At 40.3% G+C, this 25,890-nt stretch overlaps 2 protein-coding genes across 2 annotated transcripts in view; both read left to right on the top strand.

Annotated features, from left to right (window-relative positions):
- Positions 1–1,011: 1,011 nt before the first annotated feature.
- On the top strand, positions 1,012–3,180 carry LOC144652122 (lipase ZK262.3-like). Its single transcript, XM_078512150.1, has 2 exons — positions 1,012–1,081; positions 1,592–3,180. The coding sequence occupies exon 2, from the start codon at positions 1,615–1,617 to the stop codon at positions 2,695–2,697; it is 1,083 nt and encodes a 360-aa protein (XP_078368276.1). The 5' UTR covers positions 1,012–1,081; positions 1,592–1,614; the 3' UTR covers positions 2,698–3,180.
- A 6,329-nt stretch (positions 3,181–9,509) lies between these two features.
- The window catches only part of LOC144651348 (C-Maf-inducing protein-like), a 45,504-nt gene continuing 29,123 nt past the window's right edge, over positions 9,510–25,890 (top strand). The window contains exon 1 of the mRNA XM_078511294.1: positions 9,510–9,617. Within this exon, the coding sequence (XP_078367420.1) occupies positions 9,537–9,617 (81 nt within the window). The 5' untranslated portion in view covers positions 9,510–9,536. The remainder of the gene's footprint in view (positions 9,618–25,890) is intronic.

The following is a 25,890-nucleotide window of genomic DNA, read 5'->3' as shown; positions in this document are numbered from 1 at the left end:
GTTCATTAAAGAAAGTGTTCGCTTTTAATCAGATTGCACATTTAAAGGTATCCTTTTGAAGAGAGTGGTTTGCACGACCACGTTTTCGCATCCACTTCTCCACATAGACCTAACCGGTAACGAAGGTTGAGTTATCGCAGACAAGCAAATTCAAAAGTAAAACTGAACAAGGAGCTTCAGTACAAAAAGTCATATTATATTTTTAAATAGCTTTTACAATGTTCTAGTTCGTGCAAAGAAAGGCAAGTAGACGAGAATAGCTCATTTCAGCTGAATGCCTTTCAGTTCTCGGAAACTAAATATCTAAAAAACTGAATAAAAAAAAGGTTATATGTTTAGTTTCTGTTTATTCCTGGATTCTGTCAGTAAAAAAATGTCTTGATAATGTTTTGGGTTAGGCAGGTCAATGGAATGTAGTTTTAAATTCTTTTTTGGTCGCATTGTTTCCCTTCGAGATTGAGATCGAGCTCGACTAGAAAGTCAGATTCATTAATAATGCCACAAATAATATATATGAATATTTCAGGCTAGGGCGGCCGCGTTTCGAGCTTGTGAAAAATTATTCCCGTCGAGGATAAAAAATTTGATGCACTTGGAGCCAACGGAATATTTCACAGCTGTTGTGATTTCGATTGGGTGATATTGACGTGTAACTTGAGAAAGGATAGAGTGAAACTGAACTACCATCTCGCCTACGTATATGACAACCGGGACGGAAGCTTTGGGAGAAAAAACCATTGCAACAAGTCTACAAAGGTCCCAAAAATACTAAAATATATATATTACGCATTAAGATTAATTTGGAGCACTTAAATAAACGACGCTAAAACGTTTCTCGACAGACGACTACGCATCTATAGAAACCAGAAAAATGACAAAAAATTAAAAATTGACAGTCACTGCTAATATAGACTTTAAAAACTCGAAATTGTTGGATGAACGGATGAGATTGTGTGCGCACAGCTGCCAGTTTCAAAACAATCTGCCGAAATTTCGAGTTTTGAAATGATCTTATTCTAATCGTAAGAATCTAAATGTTAATTGGAGTGTGACCGCAAGCTTCTTTTTGGCTGAAAGCAAGGTAAGAAGCCTCGAATCATCTATCAACGTTAATCATAGCAAAGAGAAACAAAAAAGAAAACATACATTATGTGAACTATCAACGTTAATTACTGGACCGACTTGTAAATTTTGTTTAATTGAAATGATACCTAGAGGAATACTTCCTTTCTTTCTTTTGCTTTGTTCTCGCTTGTTTCTTGTTGTATGTGTTTTAAGTGTATATGTCCGTAAGTAGTTTTGGCAAATCAATAAAAATGTTTGAAAAAACAACAAAGGGGATGAATAGGTTCACGGATTTGGCCTTAAAACACGCCTGGATTGCGAATTTTTTGCGAGGAATGAAATGTGATACATATGTATGGTATACAGCTCAAAAGACGTGAATAATACCTATAATCTAAAAATATCACAAGAATATTTTTAACATAACATCGGCAGAAAATAAGAATATTCAGCCAAGGCCGCAAAAACAATATTCCTATAAAAAGGAAACAGCGCGTACTCACTTGCACGATTATTTTGCCTACAGGGCGAGGTCGTTCACTGTTGACCATGTCTGGACCATTATCTTTGCTTGTCTTCCTTCTTCAACTGAGCGCAGTTGTGGCCTGGCTCTTTTCACCATGTAGCGACAACAACTGCGAAAGTTGTGTGAGCTCAACGTTCCTTTCGAAGCCGTGTAGATGGTGCAAAAGGAGTAACAAATGCCATGTGCCAGGCGCCGTTTTCACGAACCCTTGCAAGAGGGCGGAAAATATTGTAGAGAAATCTCACTGTGCTGACGAATTGTCAAGTTACGATCCTGGACTTTCGATGAAGATGTTGTATCTGTCAGCGGTAGCATACGACGAGTCTGGTGACCAAGAACATCCACAGAAATGCCTCGACAACTCCCTGCCCTCCGACAACTTCCAAATCCAGAGTGTGGTTACGGAGATCTGTGATGTAGCCAATGATCATGACTGCTCTGGTTATGTTGCTGTTTCACATTCATTGAAAGTTATTGTGGTCGCTTTCCGCGGTTCCAAACATATTGACCAGGCGTTTGTCGGAACAATAGAAACCTTGTTTGCCCCGAAGGTAAAGTTCTTCGCTGGTGAAGTTCAAACCTACTGGAAGAGAGGTTTTGATGTGTTATGGCCAACCATGGAAGCGAAGGTGAAAGCTCTCGTTTCATCGAATCCATCGTATCAGATCTGGGTTACAGGACATTCTTTAGGAGGTGCAATGGCTTCGTTGGCAAGTACATGGCTCAGTTATTACGACATCGCTCCTCGCAAGAACATCATCTTGTACACGTTTGGCATGCCTCGAGTTGGTAACTACGACTATGCTCTGCAACACGATCAACTTGTCAACAACAGTTGGAGAGTTGTTAATGACGATGACTTGGTCCCTCATTTCCCAAGTTTAGCTTCTGTGAGCATTTTAAACGGTCCCTACCATCACGGAGTGGAAGCCTTCTACCGCGAGGAAGCTACTAGCGTATACTCTTCACACAAGGAATGCCACGGCAAACCGTACAACGAAGACATCACCTGCAGTTTCTCCGAAATGACGCGGTCTATCGAGAAACACAAAACTTACTTCAGCATACCAGTCGGAACTTTCTGGATAAATGACTGCGTTCCCTAAACACGCCAGAAAGATGCGAGGAAGAAATGAACTGAGTGAATACAAGGGCGGCTTGTATTGCGAGTCAGCTTTCTCATTTGTTACTTGCGTATTTATCTTAGAGATATCATCAATATTTAGATGCTAATGTTCGCAGTACTCCCAGCAGCTTTTTATTTTATGATTTGTGATCAAAACAAATAGACGTTAGTAGGAGCAGGTAGCAAAACTGCTGTTATGCCTAGTTAAGCATGTTGAGCATAGCACAGAAATATATCCAATTTGGATACAGAGTTCTCTGGTCTGATAGAATCATGCACTTTGTTTGCGATTTATTTGATCTGTTTGATGGTGTTTTTGCAGTTTTATGTCTCTTAGCCAACTGCTCCTTTTCAAATATTTCTGCAGCTAGAGGCATTTCTTGTCTAAGATCTGATGATAATTGTCAAGTTATGACAGCTCATGTGAAGCTTGAATAAACATATTGACAACTGTCGATAGGCCTCATTATGATGTAGACATGAAAATCCGAATTCTTTGTTTTGGGCCACTACAACTTCGTAACGGGGATTCTGGGTGGGCTTATAACCACGGCAGCTTATATTCGAAGGGGAATTTTAAGACTTTGATGGGGAATACTTTGTTAGAAAACCTGATTACATACTGTAAACGTTTCGTTCTGAACTCAATTTGCAGGAGGGCATGGATGTCGCAGTGATGAACACAAATGTACGTGTTGCCCGGATTCCAGCCCTGGGTCTGGCGTCATATGCGGGTCCCTTTTTTAAGCCTTTTGTTGTTAGTTCTCGTCCTTGATCCGAAGGCTTTTCTCTAGGTTTCCGAGATTCCTCTCTCCATAAAAACCAGCACTCCAACTCGAAAGACGTACACTTTCTAACGAGATCCTGAAAACTCTTCCATGTTAAATGAGTAAGAGTAAAGAGTAAAACTGATATATACATTTTTTGTTCATGAAAACAAATTGGCCATTTCTATTTGAAGCACAATTTTTCTGTGAAGAAGCAAGATGTTAACAAGGGGGGAAAGCGAATACAGCATAACTTCAGACCAGTAAACCCTTTTTGGCACACACGAAAGAAAGGAGAAAGAGTGGATCACTGCAGGCACTTGGCAAGCCATCACTACCAGGAGAGACTTCGAGAAACAGCTCATTGAGAGCAAGTCAGTAAGACTGAAGGAAAGGTACAAACAGCAGTACCAGGAAACAGGAAAGTGAAGAGATTGACAAGAGCAGACAAACGAGCGTTCATGGAAGACCCAGCCTTTAAAGGGGAGCAAGGGAAGGTGTACAAGATCACCAAGGTAGTCTGTAGCAAGTATTGTGGAACTACGGATGCACCAGTTAAAGACAAGCAGGGAAGTCTGCTGACATCAGAAGCAGAAGCAGACGCTCGCTAGGCAAAAAACTTCCGTTAAATCCTGAACCAGACCACCACCAACAGCAGAAGCTGACATCCAGAAAAGCAGAGCATGATCTTAATGTCAACACTGCACCACCATGAGGGAAGAAATCATCTCAGGCGACCATCAATTTCCTTAAAAACAGAGAATCCCCTGAATAGAACAACCTCAATGCAGAATTGTTCAAGGTAGACCCACGCAGCGCTTGCAGCCAAGATGCCTTTTCCACTCTTTACAGCCATTTGGAAAGGAAAGGAGATATCGAAAGACTGGACAGAGGGCGTCATTGCAAAGATCCCGATAAAAAGGAGCCATAACCATTGTAAAAAAACTGGCGCAGAATCACGCTTTTTATTTATCCATCCCAAGCAGGCTCCTAGCGAAGATCACTGTCCAGCGGTTATCTGATGCAGTATACCAGCAACTGAGAAAGGGACAGGCGGGTTTCCGGAAGGGCGGAGGATGCACGGACCAGATCTTCATACTGCGTAATATCATCGAGCAGTGCACGGAATGGCAGAGACAAGTCCACGTCAAATGTTTAGATTTTGAGAAGGCGTTTGACAGCATCCACGGGGATAGCCTTTGGCGCATACTCCGTGCACATGGAATCCCACAAGAAATTGTCATTCTCATCAAGTGCTTTTACAACAACGTCACATACAGAGTAGGAAAGAGCGACCACTTGTTCCATGTAAAAACTGGAGTGAGGCAAGACTGTGTGATGTCGGCTCTCCTGTTCAAAATCGCCATTGACTGTGTGTGACGACAAACAACGGAAGATTAGTCGAGGAGTATACGATGGACCCTCTTCTCAGCACTTAAAAATCTGGACTTTTCTGATGACCTGGCCTTGGTCTCCCACGCCTACCAGCATATTCAGGAGAATACATCTCGTCTCAGCACACATGCCCAGCAGACAGGCCTGAAGATCAACCAGAAGAAGACGGGGGTGATGACACTCAACATCCCAAACCCCTCACTGATGCAGTTGAGCGGAGATCTACTCACGACTGAGGAACAGGCAGCAACATAAAGAACCGTCTCAGCGAAGCCAGAAATGCCATCAGAATACTCAATGATGTGGGTGGTCCCAGCAATACAGCACAAAGACCAAGCTGAGGCTGTACCATAGCTGTGTACTTTTTACCCTGCTGTACGGTTCAGTGTGCTGGAGGATGGCAGATGGTGATCTTACAAAGCTCTATGTTTTCCGCACAAAGAACCTGCCAAGAATCCTAAGTGTCTTCTGGCCGAAAACCATCGTAAACGAACAACTGCTTGCTCGTTACTACCAAGACAACAGGCCATCATCACGAGATAAAGGTGGAGGTGGATGAAGCACGTGCTCAAAAAAGTACCTGGTAACATCACCCGTATAACCCTACACTGGACACCAGAAGGCAAGCGCAAGAGAGGCAGAGCGAAGAACACCTGACGCCAAAGAGTAGAGGGAGAGGTGAGGACGCTAACCACAACTGGGGTACCATCCAGAAGCTAGCCCAGACAGTCAGGAATGGAAGTAAGTAAAAATTATTAATATTTTTATGTGATTGGGTGCCGGTAGTAGGCAATACTGCCGATACACCAAATCCCCTCTGGTTACTACCCTGTTAAGGAATTGGGAGTGTTATCCTACGGGGCAAGGAAAATCTTGACCCCAGTGGGATTTGAACCCACGACCTTCGGATAAGATCTGCCGACGCTCTACCGAATGAGCTACGAGGCCAGACGGGAGCAATTCTATCGTCGAGACATGTCCGTTGCCACATCGGGAACATCACGAATACTTTCCGAACGGTGCACGTCCCCACGACTGCACTCAATGAAATGACTTTCTAGAATTTTGATTTTTTTTTTCCGAAATTAATACTCGCAGTCCTTCTCTTAACTTTCGAAAGCCTTAAAATCTTCCGCAATCTTCGAGTGACCGTCGAAAATTGTAAAGATTCTATATATAATTTTCATGGTACTGTTTTTGCACTCATGTTGCGTTTTGCTGAACTCGCGTTGAGTGAAATCATAATTATTTTTGTGTTTTCTAACTTTCCACAACTCATAGCTTATTATTACATAGCTATGCATATTACTATAACCTTTTACTCTCAGAGCTAGAAAGCGCATAAGGCCGTTATGCCGAAAAGTTCCCCCCCCAACCTATTGTTTGCAAAATGTTTACTACCAAAAGAGATCCAGTTTTTGTCGAGCAATGAAACCTTACATTACTAAAACGTAAAGGGCTTGTTTTTGGCATGAAACTACACCACCATTTAATAGAAATCAAGTTATAAAAAACAGCTGTTCGGCCCGAAATGGCTACGTGATGTTTGAGAAACGCACTGAGTTTCGTTTTCTAACTTTCCATCCATAGCTATTATCTGTGGCGAAAAAGAAAGTGCTCCAGAAAGTGCATGCAACATATGGTAGTGTTGATTTTGCTAGTCCTGATTGAATAATTGCAAGTGATGAATTTAAAATTTGCAAGTAAGAGTATTTTCACTCTAGTCTCAAAGGGTTCAGTAAACAATCCTAGTCGTAGTTCAAGAAAAACAAATGTTAGAACTGTTTTTACTTTTTGGCTGTATACGTCCAATATCAGCTCCAGTTCGATGCATTTATTTAATAGCAAGAGACTTACGATCCACCTTCATTAGGTTCGAACTTGGTTTTGCATTTGTTAAGTAAACAAGATTCACTTGCAAAGCAAGGTTGCTTTTTCTACATAATTTCCGTTCCATCTACATAATTTTCATACACCTGTCTGGTGGAATAGGATGTTTGGTCCTTTTTACCAGAGAGTATGCGTTATGGCCGAGCATGGAGAAGAAAGTGAAAGCTCTCGTTTCACAGAATCCATCGTATCAGATCTGGGTTACAGGACATTCTTTAGAAGGTGCAATGGCTTCTTTAGCAAGTACATGGCTCAGTTATATTACGACATCGCTCCTCGTAAGAACATCATCTTGTACACGTTTGGCATGCCTCGAGTTGGTGACTACGATTATGCTCTGCAACACGACCAACTTGTCAACAACAGTTGGAGAGTTGTTAATGACGATGACTTGATCCTCCATTTTCCAAGCGTTTTCTCCTACTCTCCCAAAAAATCTATCATACACATAAGAACTACTTCAGCATTCCAGTCGGAACATTCTGGCTTAGAAATTGTGTTCTATCCGCCCCGGGAACAGCGGCTAAACGATCCACGGCTACAACGCTAGTACTTTTGTTTTATATTTGTCATGTCTTTCAGTTTCCGGCATTTATTGCTGTATTCTGCTGGTAAACATCTGCAACCTTTCTCCACGAGGATTTCGATTATAAATCTTACGGCAATTGTATGGAAACCTTCCTTGCTTGTAGATAAACTTTTTACATAACATGAAAGCCATGTAGGAACTGATCTGTTTCCTAAGAAGTGTGCATGTACTAGTCGCGGATGGGGGGGGGGGGGGGGGGCTCCTTCCATATGAAAGATAAGATAAGATAACTTTATTTATACACGGTTTTTCCATCAGTCAATTAAGTTACTGGACTATCTACCTATCTAACTAACTACAAAAATTTAATAACAACAAATTCAAAATAACAAAAGAAAAGTCTACTTTTCATGGAGGCCGTGTCTAAAATTTACTTAAAATTTAGATATTACTTTAAACTGTGCCGACTTAATTTAGATTTGAAATCGGCCAGTGAAGATGTTTGTCTTAGGTCTACAGGTAAGTTGTTCCACAACTAAGCTCCACTGTACGAAAACCTTTTCTTGAGATAATCAGTTCGAGGTTGTGGAAGAACTAATTTGTTTTCGGTATTCCTTAAACGATAAGCACTAACATCGTCACATCGTCACGATATACGAATCTTGATCTCTCTGAAAGAGACGGGGATGCTTCTCGTCTTGCTAAGACGTGTAAATTGCGAATTTTGGTCTAACTGAAGGCGTTAAGGACATACGCCAATATTTTTTAGCCGTCGAGGTGTCGTTTAGGGTTGCGGTCTACTCCGATCAAAAATGGCATTTTTTTAAAAAGTCAATAAAAAGCTTAAGCCACGCCCAGATTGGTCTCCTTTAGGGAGACCAGCATCCCTGTCCCTTTCATTTGGGAGTCTCCTTCCCTAGTTACAAGTTAGCACGGTTCAAGTGCAGGGAGGTCCGTACAGAAAAGACAACAGGCCAAAATTCTCGGTCTCGACAAGCTTTGTTAAAGTAAGAGGTCCAATAAGAGATTTATCATAAGACTTAATAATAAAAAACTCTCACAGTCCAGCACTAAGAAAATATTGGACTTGCAGTAAAGCATTCTGATTGGTTCAGTCTAGCCGAATAAATTGTTACAGGACTTATACCGCTTAGATAGAGGGCCAATAACTATAATCAGCCATGCAATAAGAATACTTAATAAACCAAGCTTACTCGGGACAGTACTAGCAGAATAGCTGCCATAAAATTTTTCAGGGCGGACCTCGTTGCCTTCGATCCGTGTCGAGACTTAAGCTGTGTTTTCATTTACCCAAAACATGTTTATCATGATCGTGATTGAAACTTCCTCGTGAGGAAGTTTCAATCATGATCAGAATAATCATGTTTCAATCATGATTCGCGCAATGCACTGCCTGATGTGAACACTTTTCACAACGAAACATTTTTTTTATTCGTGATCCGGACTTATCATGTTTCGGCCGAGTGTGAACACAGCTTTATATAATATCCTCTAAGTACAGAGCTCGTGGTTGGTTAATACGATTTACCTAGTCCCTAAAAATAATATTTTTTTAATGTGATTATCACCTTCAAGCCCATGTAATACCATTTGCACTCATCCACAAAAACTGTTATAAACTGAAAATAAAACACGTACACCGCGAAATACTCGAACATTGATTCGTCAAAAATTCCCTTTCAAAGCACTTGATGTAAGCCTTTATAATTGTTACAGAGAGCGGATTTACGCAGATATCCATTGTCTAAATGTGTGGAGTTTATAGGAAGAAAAATAAATGTCATTCGAAAGCTCCATATTTGCATGTTTAGAAAGTCCCATTATAATGTCTAAAAGAGTCTTGATTTGCTTATCGTTTTTCGTGGTCCTTTTCACGTCTCAGAAAAAAAAATGTATTTATAGAAATCCCGTTGCATTCTATTTCTTCGTGGTGCTATTAAAATTAGCCTCATTATCTGTAATTTTGCTTGTAGCAGCTTTAAAGCTGAACGTTTGGCAAACTCTTGAAGTGGCTCGATATATAATCACCTCTGCCATACGTAAATGCTATTGTTTACATCCACACTTTTTATTGGACAAACACACGAATGGCTTGTTGTGACGCGAGCACAGAAAGTAGCCAAATTTGAATGAAATTTAACTTGTTTATGGTGCGATTTTGTCTTGGTTATCCAGTTAGTAAGGGGCATTTGCGGCAAAAGAGCCTTTAGTGTCAAAATGAAGTTGAAGCAACGCTTGAAATCATTTTTCTCGCGACCACTATGTTTGGGAAGGCGACGCGAAAAGGAAGAGATCGAGGTTGGTGGAAAAAATATATTTATTTTATCTTCCGTCCTTAAGCATCCTTTAGTGCGGAAACAACATCGCTATTCTTGTTGTATCAGCGAAAACCAAGGTGAAAAAATCGACCGGGTAAATGGTCGAAATGGAGGCGAAACTGTGCGAGTTAATATTTATCTGTAATGCTGTCAAAATGTTTGTAAGAGTTACACACTTCAATTTCTGGCCCCGGAACTTTGTTTGATCGGCCAAATAGCAGCTTTTATTTTTCACCCTCGCTGTGCCCAGAACGCCATTAAACGTGTACACCTGAAGCATAATCCACCGGTTGTTGAAACGAAGAAAGTTTTAACAACCAGTCAACCTCGCATGGCTTAAGTTGTGGGTGTTTTATCCGTGGTGTAAATTTGCGAAATTAGGTGTATGCTCGCCTGAAGTTGGAAATTTGTCACCGTGTTGCGAAATCGTGCTCTCAGAGTCTTGCCTTCATTAAAAATCAATTTTTCAAACATGAACGGTCGATGTTTCAATCCGATAGATTAATCACATTCTGATTTCAATTAAAACGCGAATAAACTGGAATAATATACATATACATTAACCTTCGGGTAAATTTGTATTTTATAAAAGCTATCAGCCATGAATTTTGTGCTAAAAGCCGGCTTGTTAGATTCGATAGACTAAATCATCAAATAGCAAAAAATGGCTTAAAACAGACCAATTTAGTCACAGCTGCTTTAAAATACGTAATGCAGCACTAAGATAACTTGGTGACCATTAATTTCTGACAAAAGCGAAACAGTTCAAAGATCTCCGCGTGCTTCTAAAATGCGCAATTTCGCAGCAGCACATGAAACGAATTAATAGTCCATCTAACTATTTAAATAGGTATTCGTTAATTTCGCAAACACCGGTCTTTTTGCTATATCTTGTCATATTTAATATATTTAATGACACCGGCAGCATTTAAAAATTTCTGTAACTATGATTTCACCTGCCTTCGTCCTTAGTTCCCACCGTCCGCTCGTTTATTCAGTGATGAGCGTTTTTATTATTTTCGAGACTGTCCGATAAATATTGTTCACTTTGATCGCAACGGTTCAGTCTAGATCTAGCTCCAATTTGGTGAAGGCTGTCTGACTTCGCAAACCTCAAAAACTTGCAAATAGGATCTCCCACAAAAAGAAAACCTTTTGCTAATTTTGACGAAGCGTATATTGTCATTTCCTCTTCGGTTCTTAAATTTTCTGTTCATGAAGATCGCAACAAAGACACAATGAACGGGAAGGGAAACGATTCAAGCCAAACAGAAGTGGTGTTTGTTTTGAAGGAAACTATTTGGCCTTCGACGGTCTCTGTGCGTATTTCGAAAAAGAAAATGCTTGAGACTTTTACTCAAAGTGCATGCACACTGTCATTAATTGAGTTCCGTGAGCTAAGAAAAAAAATCGCCTAGAACATTACTTCAAGACGCAAGACAAGCAAAAGGACACAGCGAATGGCAAGTTTATTTTATTTTGTAATCATAAATTGGGCAAAATCGACACAGTGATAACAAATCCCATACAAAGCCTTATAATATTCTCAACGGTCTAGTGTTACGCAACACCGATTACCTACCGACCGCTCAAAACGGGAGCTTGGGCTGCCTGTGGTTGAAACAACAACAACTGAAAAAAAAAACCCTGTTGCTATAAAAGGACGATTAAAGTTCTCGTTCTTTCCGATGCTAATACTCAAAGTATTATTGAAAAAAAACTTCGTTTGACCACAGTTAACCTCAAAGCGAAACACACTTTGTGTGTTTATGGAATTAGCGAAGTGTGGAAAGAAAACTAAAATTAAATAAGGAAACTGTTAGTCGTAAACAGAAGTACATAATCTACTTCTGTCGCAAACTTCAATAGTTGCAAGACTGTTGAGGAAGGTGCCGCTTGGTCAGTTTAATTCTAGTTCAGTTTTTGACTCTGTGCCCTTTCTCAGTGGCCGTTGGTTATAGTTTTCCAAATAAAACGGTATGCCTTTATGTAATATGAAATAATTTTCTCGAGTATGTTTGCGCTGGTCAAGTGGATCGAAGGCTCTGACACTAAAGAACGAGGGAATCTGGGTAAAAAGGAAATTCCACTGTGTGACGCTTCCAGACCTCCACTGAGATTTTCGTTCAGTGTACCGCTGATTACCAAACAAATTGATCTTATTTCTTAAAAGAAGAGATTTGTTGAACAATTTGACTCGATTTGACGAACTATTCCTCGACTGGGTAATTATTAGCAAGCCACGGTCTAATTAGGCTTCGTAGACGATATAGAACTGCTACTGAGCTAGAATTGAATGAAGGTTTAGAGAGCTGAAAGCCCCGGACAAGTCAGAACGCAATAGAAGTTAACTGGGACTGTTCGCAGTAGATAAAACAGGTAACGTTAATTTTCTGGAACTGTCTTTAGCATTGCGTCATTCATACTTATATATACCCTGCACATAATCGGCATTTGATTCACGTTCTGCCGTTGTAGTTTAAACTAATGGCTGGATCTTTAGTGACAGTATTTGCCTCTCAATACCACTTATATTTCCGGGGCTGTTAAGGCCTGGCAAAACGAGGAGAAGTGTTTCCCGAAACATTTGTAGCGCGGGCATGTTTCCACAATATAGGAAACATTGTTTCATGCGCCAATTTTGCTTCGAGGAAGCAAAATTGGGCCTTCTGCTACACTGCAGAAACATTTTGTGTTTCCGCGCCGCATGAAACAATTTTAGAAACATGTTTTCAGCATGTTTCTCCGAGCCTTTAGCTCTAGAAATTCTATATCCAACATACGTATTTGATTCCATATTTCCGTGCACTTGTTGTTGTGTATGCTAGAATGACGTCAAAACATGGTAGCCTAGTGCGTCACTCCACCGCGGTCAAACGACAGAAATATGCAGAAAATAAGAAAAGCACTGCAAAGATAAGGTTTTAATTTTCACAGTGCAAGGTTCGGTACATAACCTGTATCCTGACAATTTACTAAGTTTTTTGGAGCTTTACTAAAAAAGTTCTACGTGTTTGAAAATAGCGACATGCTGACTTGTCGGCGCCATTTTGTCAAAGCACTTTGGTTCGGATGCGGAACGATTAAAAAGTAAAAACACTCGTTTATCTGACGAAATGGGAATTTTTTTACACTCAGCATCTATTTTATCAATCCTTGCTTATTCTAACACTTTAATATCAACGAAATTTGCCGGAATAGAAAGAAAAAGCTGTCTGAGGCGTTTGACCGCGGTGAAAGTGCGTCACTGATGTTGTGTTCTCTTGACGTAAGACATTCGATCCTTTCACGGACGTCTAACGGTTGTACTAAAACAACAGAAATGTTCGGACTTATCATTTCTAGACGATTAACGCTCGTACGATATTTAGCATTTTACAGATGGTCTTGATGTTGATTCTAAAAACACTGAACGGGCAAGTAATGTTAAAGTTATTGAGCATAGCCTTTCTAAGATGCAACAAACTTCAAGACATACCTCGACCAAACAACACAAACAAATGGAAATTTTCTTGATCATCAACACGGCAAAAAAACCAAATCGCCTCCCTATCCCCCGAGCAAGCTCAAAGCCTGAAGAACCAAAACTAGTGAACTTTGAAGACCGACTATTCCGGACGGTAAAATGTTCGAACACTCTTTTGTCCGCCATTTTTTCGTTCGAACATGTTTGTTGTTACAATATCACTGAGCATAGCAGATAGAGCCATAAAATTGAGAATAAAATCATTTTAAAAATCCTTTTTCTTAAAGATTGACGTGGTCTCATATAAACTCTTGGACAAAATTTGTAGGCCATCGTAACAATTGATTAAAAATATAACACAAACAGCGGTGATAAACATTATGAAAAATACGCATTTTCATAAACTTGACGTTTCGTATGCTAAGCTACATACATTTTCAAAATTATGACCAGTTAAATTTTTTGTCGCTCCCCTCCTTCGCCCCACCCACGTTTCTCCTTTTTATATTAAGTCAACTATTTCATTAAAGATCGACGTTGTCTTTCACGGATTAAGAATGATTGACACATCCTCAAAAGGCCAGGGGAGCCTGAAGCAAAGAGGACTTTTTCTTGCTCCAATAAAGTGAAGACGCGAAGGCGAGCCCCTTTTTTGTCCAATCAGATGAGGGGGGAGGGAGGACAGGCTCCTTCCTTAGAAGCCTCCTTCGCGGACGTTCTCTTTGCTCGTCACGCTATAAAAAAGGTTACATTACGAATCAAAAAAAGACGTCTGCGTAAGTCAATTCTGCTTACTGTCCAAACGATTGGACTGAAACTAGCTAATGAGAAGAAAGAACCAAGCTTACACAAGCTCGCGCCACAGACAATCACCGAAGAGTTTCGATTTCGTTATATCGTGAAAACTCTTACTTTGATTTTCGTTTTCCGGTTTCGTTTCTTAAAGGAATGGGGGGAGTATATTAATAGCTACATGGCTTCGTGAGAGGCCCTACCTATCTCGTTAGCATTATTTGCATCATTTAAAAAGGTTAACTCTCAAAAATTGTCAGGCGTTAACTTCCCCCGTTCATTCGTGATGTTGACTTCTCACGATCATGCTGACGAAGGCATGTTGTATTCCCAACAGAACACGTAAGATAGATCGATAATGTGGATGCTCATGTTAGAGGAGGCCATTTTTGCTTTGTAGTCTCTTTTGTATGTAAGGTTGATCTTGTGCCTGCGCCAAATACGATTTCTTTTTCCGTCTCTCTGCTCAGTGCCATTGCTCTCACTTTCTCTGCCTGCCTGATATGTCGAATTTCATCTGCTCGTACGTCTTTACAATAGAGGACCCCACCCCGGACTTTAGCAATTCTAAGAACTTATGTATCATTACCCCTTCAGCTTAGAATTAAGGTGTGTCAAAACAGTTTTTCGGGACAATACCAAACATAGTGAAAAAATTATTCTACATGACACGACGTGGGACGATTCTGAGTCCCCGCGGGTCGCCCATGGCCTCCCGCCGTTGGGCGCTCTCCTTGGCTCGGGACTCGCTGTGGCTGGCCTTCTGGTTGATGTGACACGTGTCCTGCATCTGCTGGATCAGCATGTCGATCATCAATTTGTAGTTGTGGGTTCGAAACGTCTTCGGACGTTCCACGAAAATCTTCACAAACCTCATTAATATTCGGAAATGTTCGTATGGCCTTCGGACAACACTCGGACAATCTTTGGAGATCTTCGGTCTAGAAATTGCTCAAAATGCAACAAATTGCTCGTAAGGAAAAAAGTTTCTCAAAGGGAAAAAAGTTGCTCGAAATATAAAAATTTGCCAATAAGTTGCCGAGCAACTTGTGGAAAACCCTAAGCTATTCCCAATACCTTAAACTATGATGGTTATCAATAAAAATAATATATTTAAGAATGAAAGAATTCGCTCACTGCCATCTTCTTTTATCGTTGCTAATACGTGATAAGCCGATGAGATGTACCGAATCTTTCAAAAACTCTTAAATTATCAATTTTCCTTATCTTTCCTGCGCAGGGGACAGACCAAACAAGACATGACAGGTCTACATGAAATTTACTTTCCCTTCACTGACATTTCCGGTGAAAGTCGTAAAATACTATTGCAAACATATAAGCCCCAAGATGTCAATTCAGATAAAAACAAATGATGTAATTTGATTGAAAGAAACAATAAATTGAATTAGCATTTCATTTCAAGTTGCGTAAAGTGGGTCAATTGAAAACTCAGTGACCGTGGAACAAGGTTTTCGACGCACGCAAATGTTCCGTATCGTTGAACAGTTGATGAATTGTGCTAGTGATTAGAAATGATCAAGCACTTCTTTAAAATAATGGAAGGTCGGATTAATCACAGACAATGTTTTATTCGTGTGTTGAAGCTGGACTTGCGTGAGTCTTAGCTGCGTTACAGCGCTCGCGTGCGTTCTGTCACGAGCCATGCCTTCACAAGACGTGTTTGTGGGTCGGTGTCAAGCAACAGCTGACACATGTTCATGACGTAAATACGTCACTCAAAACTTGATGACGTCAAACAAGGAACTAAGGAAGAAATAGCCATGTTTTTTAATGAGAATATTCTGTTAGACTATATGAAATAGCATGTAAACACAATGATGGTAAACACAGTTGCGTCTAAATCAACTTTACACTCTGCGATTGTTCAAATTATCATGTCTTCGCTATTGTATGGCAGTTTGTAAACTCGTAAGTACCAAAAAGTTTTCACTTTTACTGCAGTCTTGAAGCATCGACTGGTTTAATAGGCCTTATAATAACTTAATACGCCTAACTTAGATAGTTGATCACGAATTTTTATAATTATAGCATCAGAAACGTCTTCTTTCCAAACGTTCAGTCCGACCTCGGGAATCCAACATCGAAGACACTAAACAACAAAACGCAGCCTTAGCGAAATCTCAGAGAGGTATTTTGATTCTAAATGGTCACTGCTAATTTGGTTAGCTTTCTAGCTCATAAGGTGGTCGAAATAGTTAAAACTGAGACATGAAACTTGACATCTAAAGTGCGTGTACCCGGCCTTGCGCAGATGTACTCTGCATCGCTTTTCTTAAAATGCGCCATCGGTTGTATGCATGACTTATGGATTCATGTATACAATGTTTTGTCTGCTGCTACCTAGCGGAATCCAGTTCCCTCGCATCAGTTTCCAGCGCTAAGAGAAACGAAATTTATATCTGAATCTATTTGCAATGAAAAATACCATGTCTACCGGTTTGCTGAGCTATCCGGATCCGTGAGTTTTTTCACGTTATAGACATCACATCATGTTAATTGAAGATGCAGTTTTCTATTGTCTGGTTTCGATTTCGATCTTAAACATTCCCAGATTGATAAACAGTGTATATGCAAAAGATTTTGCTGAGCTGAGTTTGATTCTAAATAACTGTAGAAGTGTCAGTTAGAAATCAGACAATCCAGGTTAAAGTTTTTCCCTAACCTTTTTACAATTTTCCGAAAAACTAAAAAACACTAAAAATCGAAAAACTAAACAAAAAAACCGACTGCATGTTTTTCAGCACATACATGTCTACAGTTCTTTAGATATGATCAGCAAACTAATCTGAGATATCTTATAAGGTTTACAGACAATCGTGACATTAATTCAAGTTTGCCTAAATTACGTGGCGTATACTAAATATGACGTCGAATTCAGTTTGCTTCAGCTGTACAGAAACTGTTTCTCCATGCATGCATTTGCCCATACTGCATTTTCAATACGGAGGGATTCAACGTTGTAAGTAATCTTCTACGCGTTTTACAATTTCTTTGTACTTTTTAATATAAGCCCACGAGCCCACTGCGAAAATTAGTTGATCTAAACCTGTGTGGTCGTTAGGTACCCGTGTGGTATAGTCCCATCTAATGTACTTGAAAGTGTGATGTTTGCGCGCCGTGGTTCAACGAGAAAGCCACGAAAACGTTACCCACTAACTATGCCACAAATCAATGAAGAATGGTTCGGCAAGTGTCAAGTTCAGTTCAGTGGGCGCGAGCGACCTATTAAACTTCCATATAATTGCATTTAAATATTTCGTTAAGGCCTTGTTTGAGGCCCTGCCAGGGTAAATTCCGACAAGCGACATGGCCCAAAAAGTAGCGACAGCATACTAATAAAATCGCGACAAACGACAACTCTTTTGGAAAAACTTAAATTCCGACAAGGACAAGCAATTTTCCTTCAATTTAATTACCGACAGCGACATAAAGAGCGATAAAACAGCGAAACGGCACATTTTTAAAGTTTAGACAAGCGACACGGGAACCCCCCCTGGCAGGGCCTCTTGTTTCGCGGAGACCGGACCACTGGTACAATTTTTTTAGGTCTTTCAGTGGCTATGGCTTGATGTTTCTCGATTATTTCTCAGGTCTTTTTAGATCGGGCTTAATCATGATGTTTCTCGATAGAACACATGCACCTTCCAATATTTGCAGTTGGTCAACCGTAGTAGCCAAGTTTTTCAAGGACTCCCGGGAACTCGTTTTGTTGTTGAGCCAATATGGAGGCGAAGTGTGGAGAAGCTTATTCGGAATTAAGAATTTGAGTGTAAACCTTCATCTTGTCACAGATAAAAAGTTCTAATTTAACAGATTAACGAGCAATTAATTATTTTTTTCGTGCCAGACGTTTATATTCTTGAACAAATATTGATGGAACCGTACGTGACAGGAAATATTGTATTAAAAGGTCTTTGACGTGGAAAGGAAACGCTTCCATATTACATGACCCTTTTTATATCTTATATTTCTCACGACCGCAGTCAATATTTTACGTTGCTCTGTTTCTCTAATACTGCAACATCGACCTGCATGTTTATTTAAGTAGCTTAATCTCTCGGTGTTTTACAAAGCGTCAATTAACGGGTATGTCTTCCCTGGAAATACTATTTCCTTGTTGTTTTAATTTCAATTTAGGCTTCATATTTCCATTTCATAAAGTTTAGGACGACCACCGCTAGTTTACTCCTGACGTTTCACTGCTTCGGCGCAGTCATAGAAAACACTGACTTAAAGTCTATGTCGATCTACAACCAAAAATACCGGGTACAGAGCGTGCATAACATACAAATGACGTAGTAATCTCGATCAGCCAAAAACGTTCGAAAATATCAGCTCAACTTACTGTACTATTTAGAGGTGCTAGTATCAATGGGCTGCATGTTTTGATGTATGGAACGTGACTCAGCAGGCCAAATTCAATTTTAGGAATCGCGACGAAACAGCTCATAAGTTACCTCGTATTTTAAGTTAGTTCTGCCCAGACAGGACAGAAACCTCATTTAATTTTTGGTTGTGACTGATTAAAATCAGGGACAACTAGTCTTATTTTTGTCGATCGCACGGATAAGAGGGCTTAGATTCGTCACAACTAAAGGTTAGTGATACTTGAACTTGATTGGATAGTAGAAGGAAACTAAACAAGGCTCTGCAACATACTGACTGGACCGGTTGGAAACGATGGACGATGGACGATGGACAACAGCCAAGAAAATTTTTCTGTTTGTGCCAAACTATTTTGAACACCAAGTTAATTTTGTTGCGGGAAAGCCAAAAAAACATCTTGTGATAGTACTTGAAATTTGCGTAAGCAAATTAATTTGGAACAAGTGCCGCCGGAATAGATATAACGTTTTCATTGAATGAAGACGTGTGTATTCAGTTTGCAAATGTAGAGACCGATTTCCGAAGACGAACGTTCAAAATTGAGCAGGTAATGATCCACAATTCTCCTTTTCTTTACTTCAAGTAGCTTGACTCCATGTTTTGTTCTGATTTTCCGCGCTTTAGCTTTGAGGAGCTTTCTGTTACGTTCAGTATCTAAAGTGAAAGCAGCGCGCGACTGGCCATGCAGATCGTGACTTGACAACATCTATTTGACATCAGTCCCTTGCTTTACACACGAGGGTGGGAGAATCATGCCTAAATTTGCAATCTATGTTTTTAATGAAGTCCTGCCAAGTTTGTCATATTTGTCTAGAAGGGATTTAGAGCATGCTGCAAATTGTTTGTTGAGTAGAGCATCGTTTCTAGTTGATCGATCGAGCAGAAATGTCAAAATACAATACAGGTATACTGTCGAAAAAAGATAGAAAGCTAGCATGAAGAGGTTATTAATCGCTGATAAATGCAACCCTTAAGCCTGACCCTTTGTACAATGTTACTTGGAACATGACTTCTTAACCTTGGAGCTAATTGTTATATGCGTTTCAATTCCTTACACATATCAATGCCAAATAGGCCAATATGCTTAGGCTTATGCCTTTTATTATGCTTTTTGTTTATTGATGTTAAACAGGGGAAAATATACATCGGTCGAGAGTTAGCTTGTTGGGAACTGACTTGTCCACGTTTTGCTATTAAATCATTGATCGGCCTCAGAGCCAGTCGCTAGATGCTGAAATGGCTGAACTATAGTCTAATAACTTATAAGATATGCGGCGCAATATGAACTTTTGGCACTGGGAGCTTGATTATAGACAAACCTAGGAATTAGTAGTCAATCGTGCTTACACGTTGAAAGTGCATGGGCGTTAGCAAATAGCTGAAATGAAGAAAGCTATAAGGCTTCTTGGCAAATGCTTCAGATATAGCCAAAAGATACCTCTCCGCTAAGGTAAAAGCGTATTTTCCGTACACAAATGGCTCCCACACCTGAGAGTCCATCAAGAAGAACACAAGTGTCTTTTAGAGATTGTCAACTTCGAAAAACGATGGAATTACCACTGAGATATTGGCATTGACTAATTGGAGGTTCAATGAGAAGGAAGAGCTGTTCGATCCGCTATTTTTGAGGTGGGAGCTCTTGAACAAGTATGAGATAAAAATGGCACAGCTTATTAGTGATTACGCCCTGGCACACGACGTGGCAACGAAACGTCTTTGATTAGTTTTTTCGCAGCACCGTCTCCTTGCAATTCGAATTCTTCTCCAGTTGATCCTCGGTCTTCCTCTTTTTCTCTTTCTTTCTGTCCACTGCAAGACTACTAAAATAATCTGAAAATTGTCCCTTAGAAGGAATTTAATTGTAACCAAACCACTTCTACCTGCCTTTGGCTAAGCACGGAGTGGTCACCATCCATTATGTCGTCCACAGTGTAAGTGGTTCGAAACCGCTCTCTATTCAAGACCGGTTCCTACGAGCAGGACTATACCTCTTGAGCATTCCTCTCAAGGCAGCCAACTTTATTTGATCTCTCATGGTGAGATGCCAACATTGCAATCCATACAAAAACGAACTGGCAGCACATAACTCTTGCACAGTGTTTGTTTTATTTGTTATCTCCGCTGTATGTATTTGCCAGATTGGCACGCTGGAGATAGCTCTTTAAGATGGACACCTCTTGCTTTGTTTATCTGTTATTTTGATCACGTAGGTATATATATTTCAGTCATCGCGAAGCCACGATCGACGGTTATGTTGTTCCACCTCGCCTAGAACTGGGTTGTCTTGATGGAACCGATGGATATCACAAGCGATCTTTTCTGCTGATCTTCAAGCCTTTTCCATCTCTGCTGTAGATATTTGCCAGATTGCCATAGATTGCCACAGATTGCCATAGATTGCCACAGAAAGACACCTCTTCCTTTGTTTATCTGGTGTTTTGATCAGTATCTCCTAATAGGTCCTACTTCTTAAATATATTTTGGGAAACGATCTTTGTTAAGGCAAGAAAGAGTACAAATAAAGACGTTGTTGTCTTACGACCTGCATGCAAAGATGGCACTGCCTACAGAAAAGTACAGGTAGGTGTTTTAGTTATTGCGACGATAATGCTGTTCCACCACGACTGGAACTGGGTTGTCCTGATAGAACCGATGGATACCACAAGCGTTCTTTTCTGCTGATCTTCAAACCTCTTCCATCTCTGACTGTAGATATTTGCCAGATTGCCACACTGGACAAAGCTTGTCAAGGCAGACACCTCTTGCTGCAAAGATGGCACTGCCAACAGTAATATAATGTCAAGGTAGGCCCTTTATTCAGGTCCTTCAGGTAGGTCCTCCACCTCGACTGGAACTGGGTTGTCTGATGATACCGATGGATATCACAAGCGATTTTTTTCTGTTGACCTTCAAGCCTGCTTGTTTCTCACAAGAGCCCAGTTTAGTTGTCTTTTCATGCACGTATGCAGCGATGGGTGTGGGAAAGACTGAAGCGTTTTTTCTCGGCGTCATCTGGTTCGTCTAGTGTGGAACATCGACCACATGCAGGCCTTTTCACTGATCAACTGTCGGGATTGGTTGAAGAGCATTAAAATCACCAGCTAACAAAGAGAGAAGAGCCATTTCTGGTCAGTTAAGAAACTTTGGACAGGGTAGCTGAATTCGAAATCTGAAGAATTTCAGAACATTCTCTCAGAATGAGAATCAGACTATCCTCTGACTATAAAAAGTCTTTTCTAAAAACAACTACATGCAATAAATGTGGAATTTGCCTTTGCCACACTACTTATTGCCCAAATGGATTTCTCATTATAAATATACGTAGTCTGAGCCTCATCTTACCTCAAAAAAATCTCAGTGTCTTTCCGTACGTCTTGCAAGGGAACTTTTATAACAGCAGTTATGTGATGCGACTATTTATGAGGGTTTTGCTCCAAACCTTGCTGGTGGAGGGAAGCATAATGCCTCACCACTCTCTTGTTATTTCGGCAAAGCCGTTAATCTTCCCTTGGGGATAAACTTTGTTTTTCTTGATCATTCTTAGTAGCTGTTAGTTTTTTCAGTTATGCGAGTCAAGATTGGAAGTGGACTTCATGGAGGAACTAGTCACGACCTCAGACTCAATATGTTGTTACAGAAACCGAAACAGGAACATTGCAGTGGGATATGGTGGGTCGCCAGAGGGAGGACCATTCCATGGATGGTACAAGACGCTTGCTGACCAAAACCTCCAGGGAGTTTGTGAGCCGAAATCCTCTCTTTTCGAGCCTTGCTAGGATGATGTTGTTGGAATGTATTGAGGAACGACTCTGCGACTCCCTTACCTGACCTGGATTGAGATCACGTCGGAAGGTGGCAAAAGACCGCGCCCGCTGGAGAGAGACAGTAGAGGTCTTATGCTTCCAATGGTGCGAAAAGGACCGATGATGATGAGATGGCATGGAGGTACTCAGTGATAGTAAAGCGAACTTTGATCTCCGATCGCGATGAATAAGTTGTCAGTTGGCACAAGTTGATTTCGTCGTTGAAAGATCAGTGTTGTCCCTACACCCATGCAGTTGTTTCGTGATAAAAACAGTCCTTATCATTGGGTCCATTCATGGCCCATTTCGTCCTTGGATAAAACACTCGTAAACACTGCCTCTCACAACTCATTGCACAAATTGGTTCAACTGGTGTAAGCAACGCAACGATTTCCATGATCGCTTCATCAGAGCAACAGAAAGCTAAGTAAGTGGCTCGGAAACAGACTGACCTTGCTAGATCGGATTTTGTTGAATCAGACTGTTTTACAGCTTGGGTCAAAGTCACGTAAAGGCAACGCAAAAAATGATTAATACTTGGAGCGATATTTACATAGTTATTAATACATTTAATCCTGAATGTGACCAACATGAGCTTCAGTTGCTAGTATGTGAACACAGCAAAGCTTCTTGAAGCTAAATTATGCTGCCTTAAAATGCTTCTACGGAAGCAGGGGAGGAAAACAATATATTAATTAACATCAAAACATCATCTGAAAAAGGGTATGTCTACTTATGATGGGCTCTTTACTCTTTTTTGATAGGCATTGAAAATTTTGAAAACACTATTACGTGCTATGCGTTTCCGTGTGGTGCTATATTTTGATAGACTAAAAGCAATATTCAGTTTCAATTACTTAATACTTCAATGTAGGCTATTTAATTACATTTGTAAACGAAAATCAATCTTGATATGAGGCTATTTCTGGATCACCTGTATGTGTATTGAATTCCTAGTTTGTATTAAAACGTCAATTTAAACGTTTTCTTCAGTTGCTTTGCGTGAGCGCGAACAGAATTTCCAATCAAATATGGTCATTAAGACAATCTGTGTCAATAGATACGATATCAACCGTTACAAGAGAATGCCTTTATGCCTAAAATTACTGCTTAACTTTATCTCCAATTTTTTTAGTCACGTTTTATACCGATTGGTTTTTCCGGTTTGGTCGTCCTGAAGTCGAATCACATTTATCATTCTGCTTCGCACGCATTCGGTCAATTTTACACGCGTGTCCAATTGAAGTGGTTCTTTTTGCATTTCAAAAAAACAGTTCCTTTTAAGCAATTAGTCGTGTCAATACTGAACAAAAATGCTTCAACCTGATTGGATATCTACTCTCATTTGTCAACACTCTAATCGGACAGGTGTGCGCGAATGGGTTTTTTTCAATGGAACTGACAAGGCAATAAAAGCACTCGCTTTTGTACCAGTTTAAAAGGAACGTCCAATGGATGTCACAAGATGGCATGTATATGTAATACGCAGTCCTAAATTAAAACCAACCGAAATTTTGCAGCCACTTATGAATAAAGTGGGCTCTTTATTTCGACTTGACGTGAACTTATAACATGTTAAAGTAAAAATTAGCGGTGACTATTAAATTGATTTTCACTTGCGTGATAGAGAGAATCATATTTGTTTTTAGTCTAGAACTGCCACTAAATAAATTAATGGTTGCAAACGAAAATGTACTTTTGACAGGCCAAAGGTTGAATTGGTTTTTGATGGTTGATATTCCAAAAACTAACCGGGGGGGTTCCCCCCCCCCCCCCCTTTTTGCGTTTATTCCCCGGCATCTCTTGGCACTTCACTACGTAGATCAATGGACATCATCCTTTGACGTCTCCTTTGATGGAAGTCATACGATAGTCGTCATTTGTCGGTTGACAATGCTCTTCCTTTGACTCTTTGACACCAAGTTCTACTGAGACTCTCTTTTGAAGACTGACAGAATAAATTTGTTGGTCGATCATGATGGCGACAGAGTTTTTCATCCATTACACCCTTGACTCTTAAAAAGACCCTAGCTCCCTTTGATGGATGATGGTAGCAATTGTAAACCGTAAGTTCATCCACTGGACCCCTCATGCCGACAGGGCAGCTGGGACCTTCTTTTGACGGTTAACGATAAACCATTTGTCGTTTGATGGTGTAATTGTCATTCAGGACAAAGGACGCATAAGTTCTTTGAGGCCTTTTTTGTCGGATGGCAAAAATTATAACCTGGTATGTTGGATGACAGTTTCGTCCACTGGACCTTAAGTTTGCCCGCTGACTGATCTTTTGTGGTCCTCCTTTTATCGTTTCGCACTTGCATGTCGATTGACACTTTAGTACCCGTCAATGAACCCTTGAGGCTAACTGGTAGTTTTTTTTATTTCGGCTGAAGGCAAAAAGTCGGTGACCTTCATATGCGGCTTGACCCCTGACAATCTCATTCCTGGTCTCTTTGATGCTGACTGGTACTTTGTGGCCCTCTTTTTGTCCAGCGCAATGCAAAAAGTGTCTCTCATGTGTCGGTTAACAGTTCCATCTTTTGAACCTTTGACGCTGTTCGATCCTTTGGGCCCTTTTTTTGTCCAGTGGATGACAAGAAATATTCGGTTGACAGTTTGACGCTCAGACGTAAGCCCACTGCCGGAGAACCTAAAGGCTACCACCACTTGTTCGTTGACAGTTTAACTATTTGACCGGTTACAAAAACTTGCCGCCTGGCGATTATTAAACGTTTACATTTTTCACTGATTCCGGCTACAGTATTCCATTTACACAAAACTGAAACACTGATGATTCGTGCTTTCTGCATCTGAAACCAGGGGCACCCATCGAGAATATAGTCAGTTCAAAACCACTTAAAGATAGCACCGTTGAACGTATTTTAGTATTTAAACGGTAGATATAGGCATATTTTTATCCCCTAAAATTTTTTTATCTGTTCGGATTTCCTAGCTGAAAGTCTAGTGATCCGAAAGTTATAGGGATCAAAACTTACCTTTTCGAAAATTCCAGCCAGAGAAAGGCTCCCGAAAATTCTAGGTGACCTTTTCAGAATAAAAAATCCGTTAAAAATGAACAATAATACCATTTTTTAGATATTCGAAAATCCTAGGAAAGGCAGGCAAGCAAAAAATTTACAATGAATGTTCCGAAAATTCTAGATCTCAAATAGTCTTCCGAACAGATATTTTAACGAAATATTCCGTTGGGTGCCCCTGTGAAACTTGCATATTCAGTAGAATAGTACAGTACAGTAGCTAACTAGCTGAAGTTAAGTTCTGAAAGTGAAATCACATGCAGGATCTCATGTCGATCTTTTGTTTAGGACAGGTTTTTTCAGTTTTAGCCAAAACAAGCTTTATTGACGCGAACATAAACAACGGTTTTATTAATTAGTTGGTCGCCATTTTCACAACAATTAATAACCACTGCTGGCAAACTGAGTCTTTATTAGATAGTCCAGCGCCAGGTTACACTACATAGTAGCAAAAACAAAGAAACAAAAACAAAAACAAAACAAAAAAGGTGGGACGGCGCTCCGGTATGCCCATGTAGCCGTATGTGTTGAAAAGGCCCGAACTATAGTTCTTATTCTGGTAGGCTAAGAGCAGCGTGCAGCTAGGCGACCCAAAAAGGACAGTCTTCAAGCAGGCGGCAGATGTTCGATTCCCGCGTGCTGAAACTGAGCAAAACTTACGTATGGTGGCGTCTACATCGCCGACATGTCGGCTTCATTTTTACGCTTATTAACTGGAGACTTAAATTCGGAATCGTCATCACCTTC

Source organism: Oculina patagonica, chromosome 4 (assembly GCF_052425735.1).
Source record: "Oculina patagonica isolate OP01 chromosome 4, crgOcupat, whole genome shotgun sequence".
NCBI lineage: Eukaryota > Metazoa > Cnidaria > Anthozoa > Scleractinia > Oculinidae > Oculina > Oculina patagonica.
Note: the sequence above shows the minus strand (reverse complement) of the source record. Positions and strands in the feature narration are given on the sequence as shown.

Excerpts from the sequence above, each read along its gene's own strand:
- LOC144652122 (XM_078512150.1), top strand. The coding sequence starts at position 1,615 with ATGTCTGGACCATTATCTTTGCTTGTCTTCCTTCTTCAACTGAGCGCA.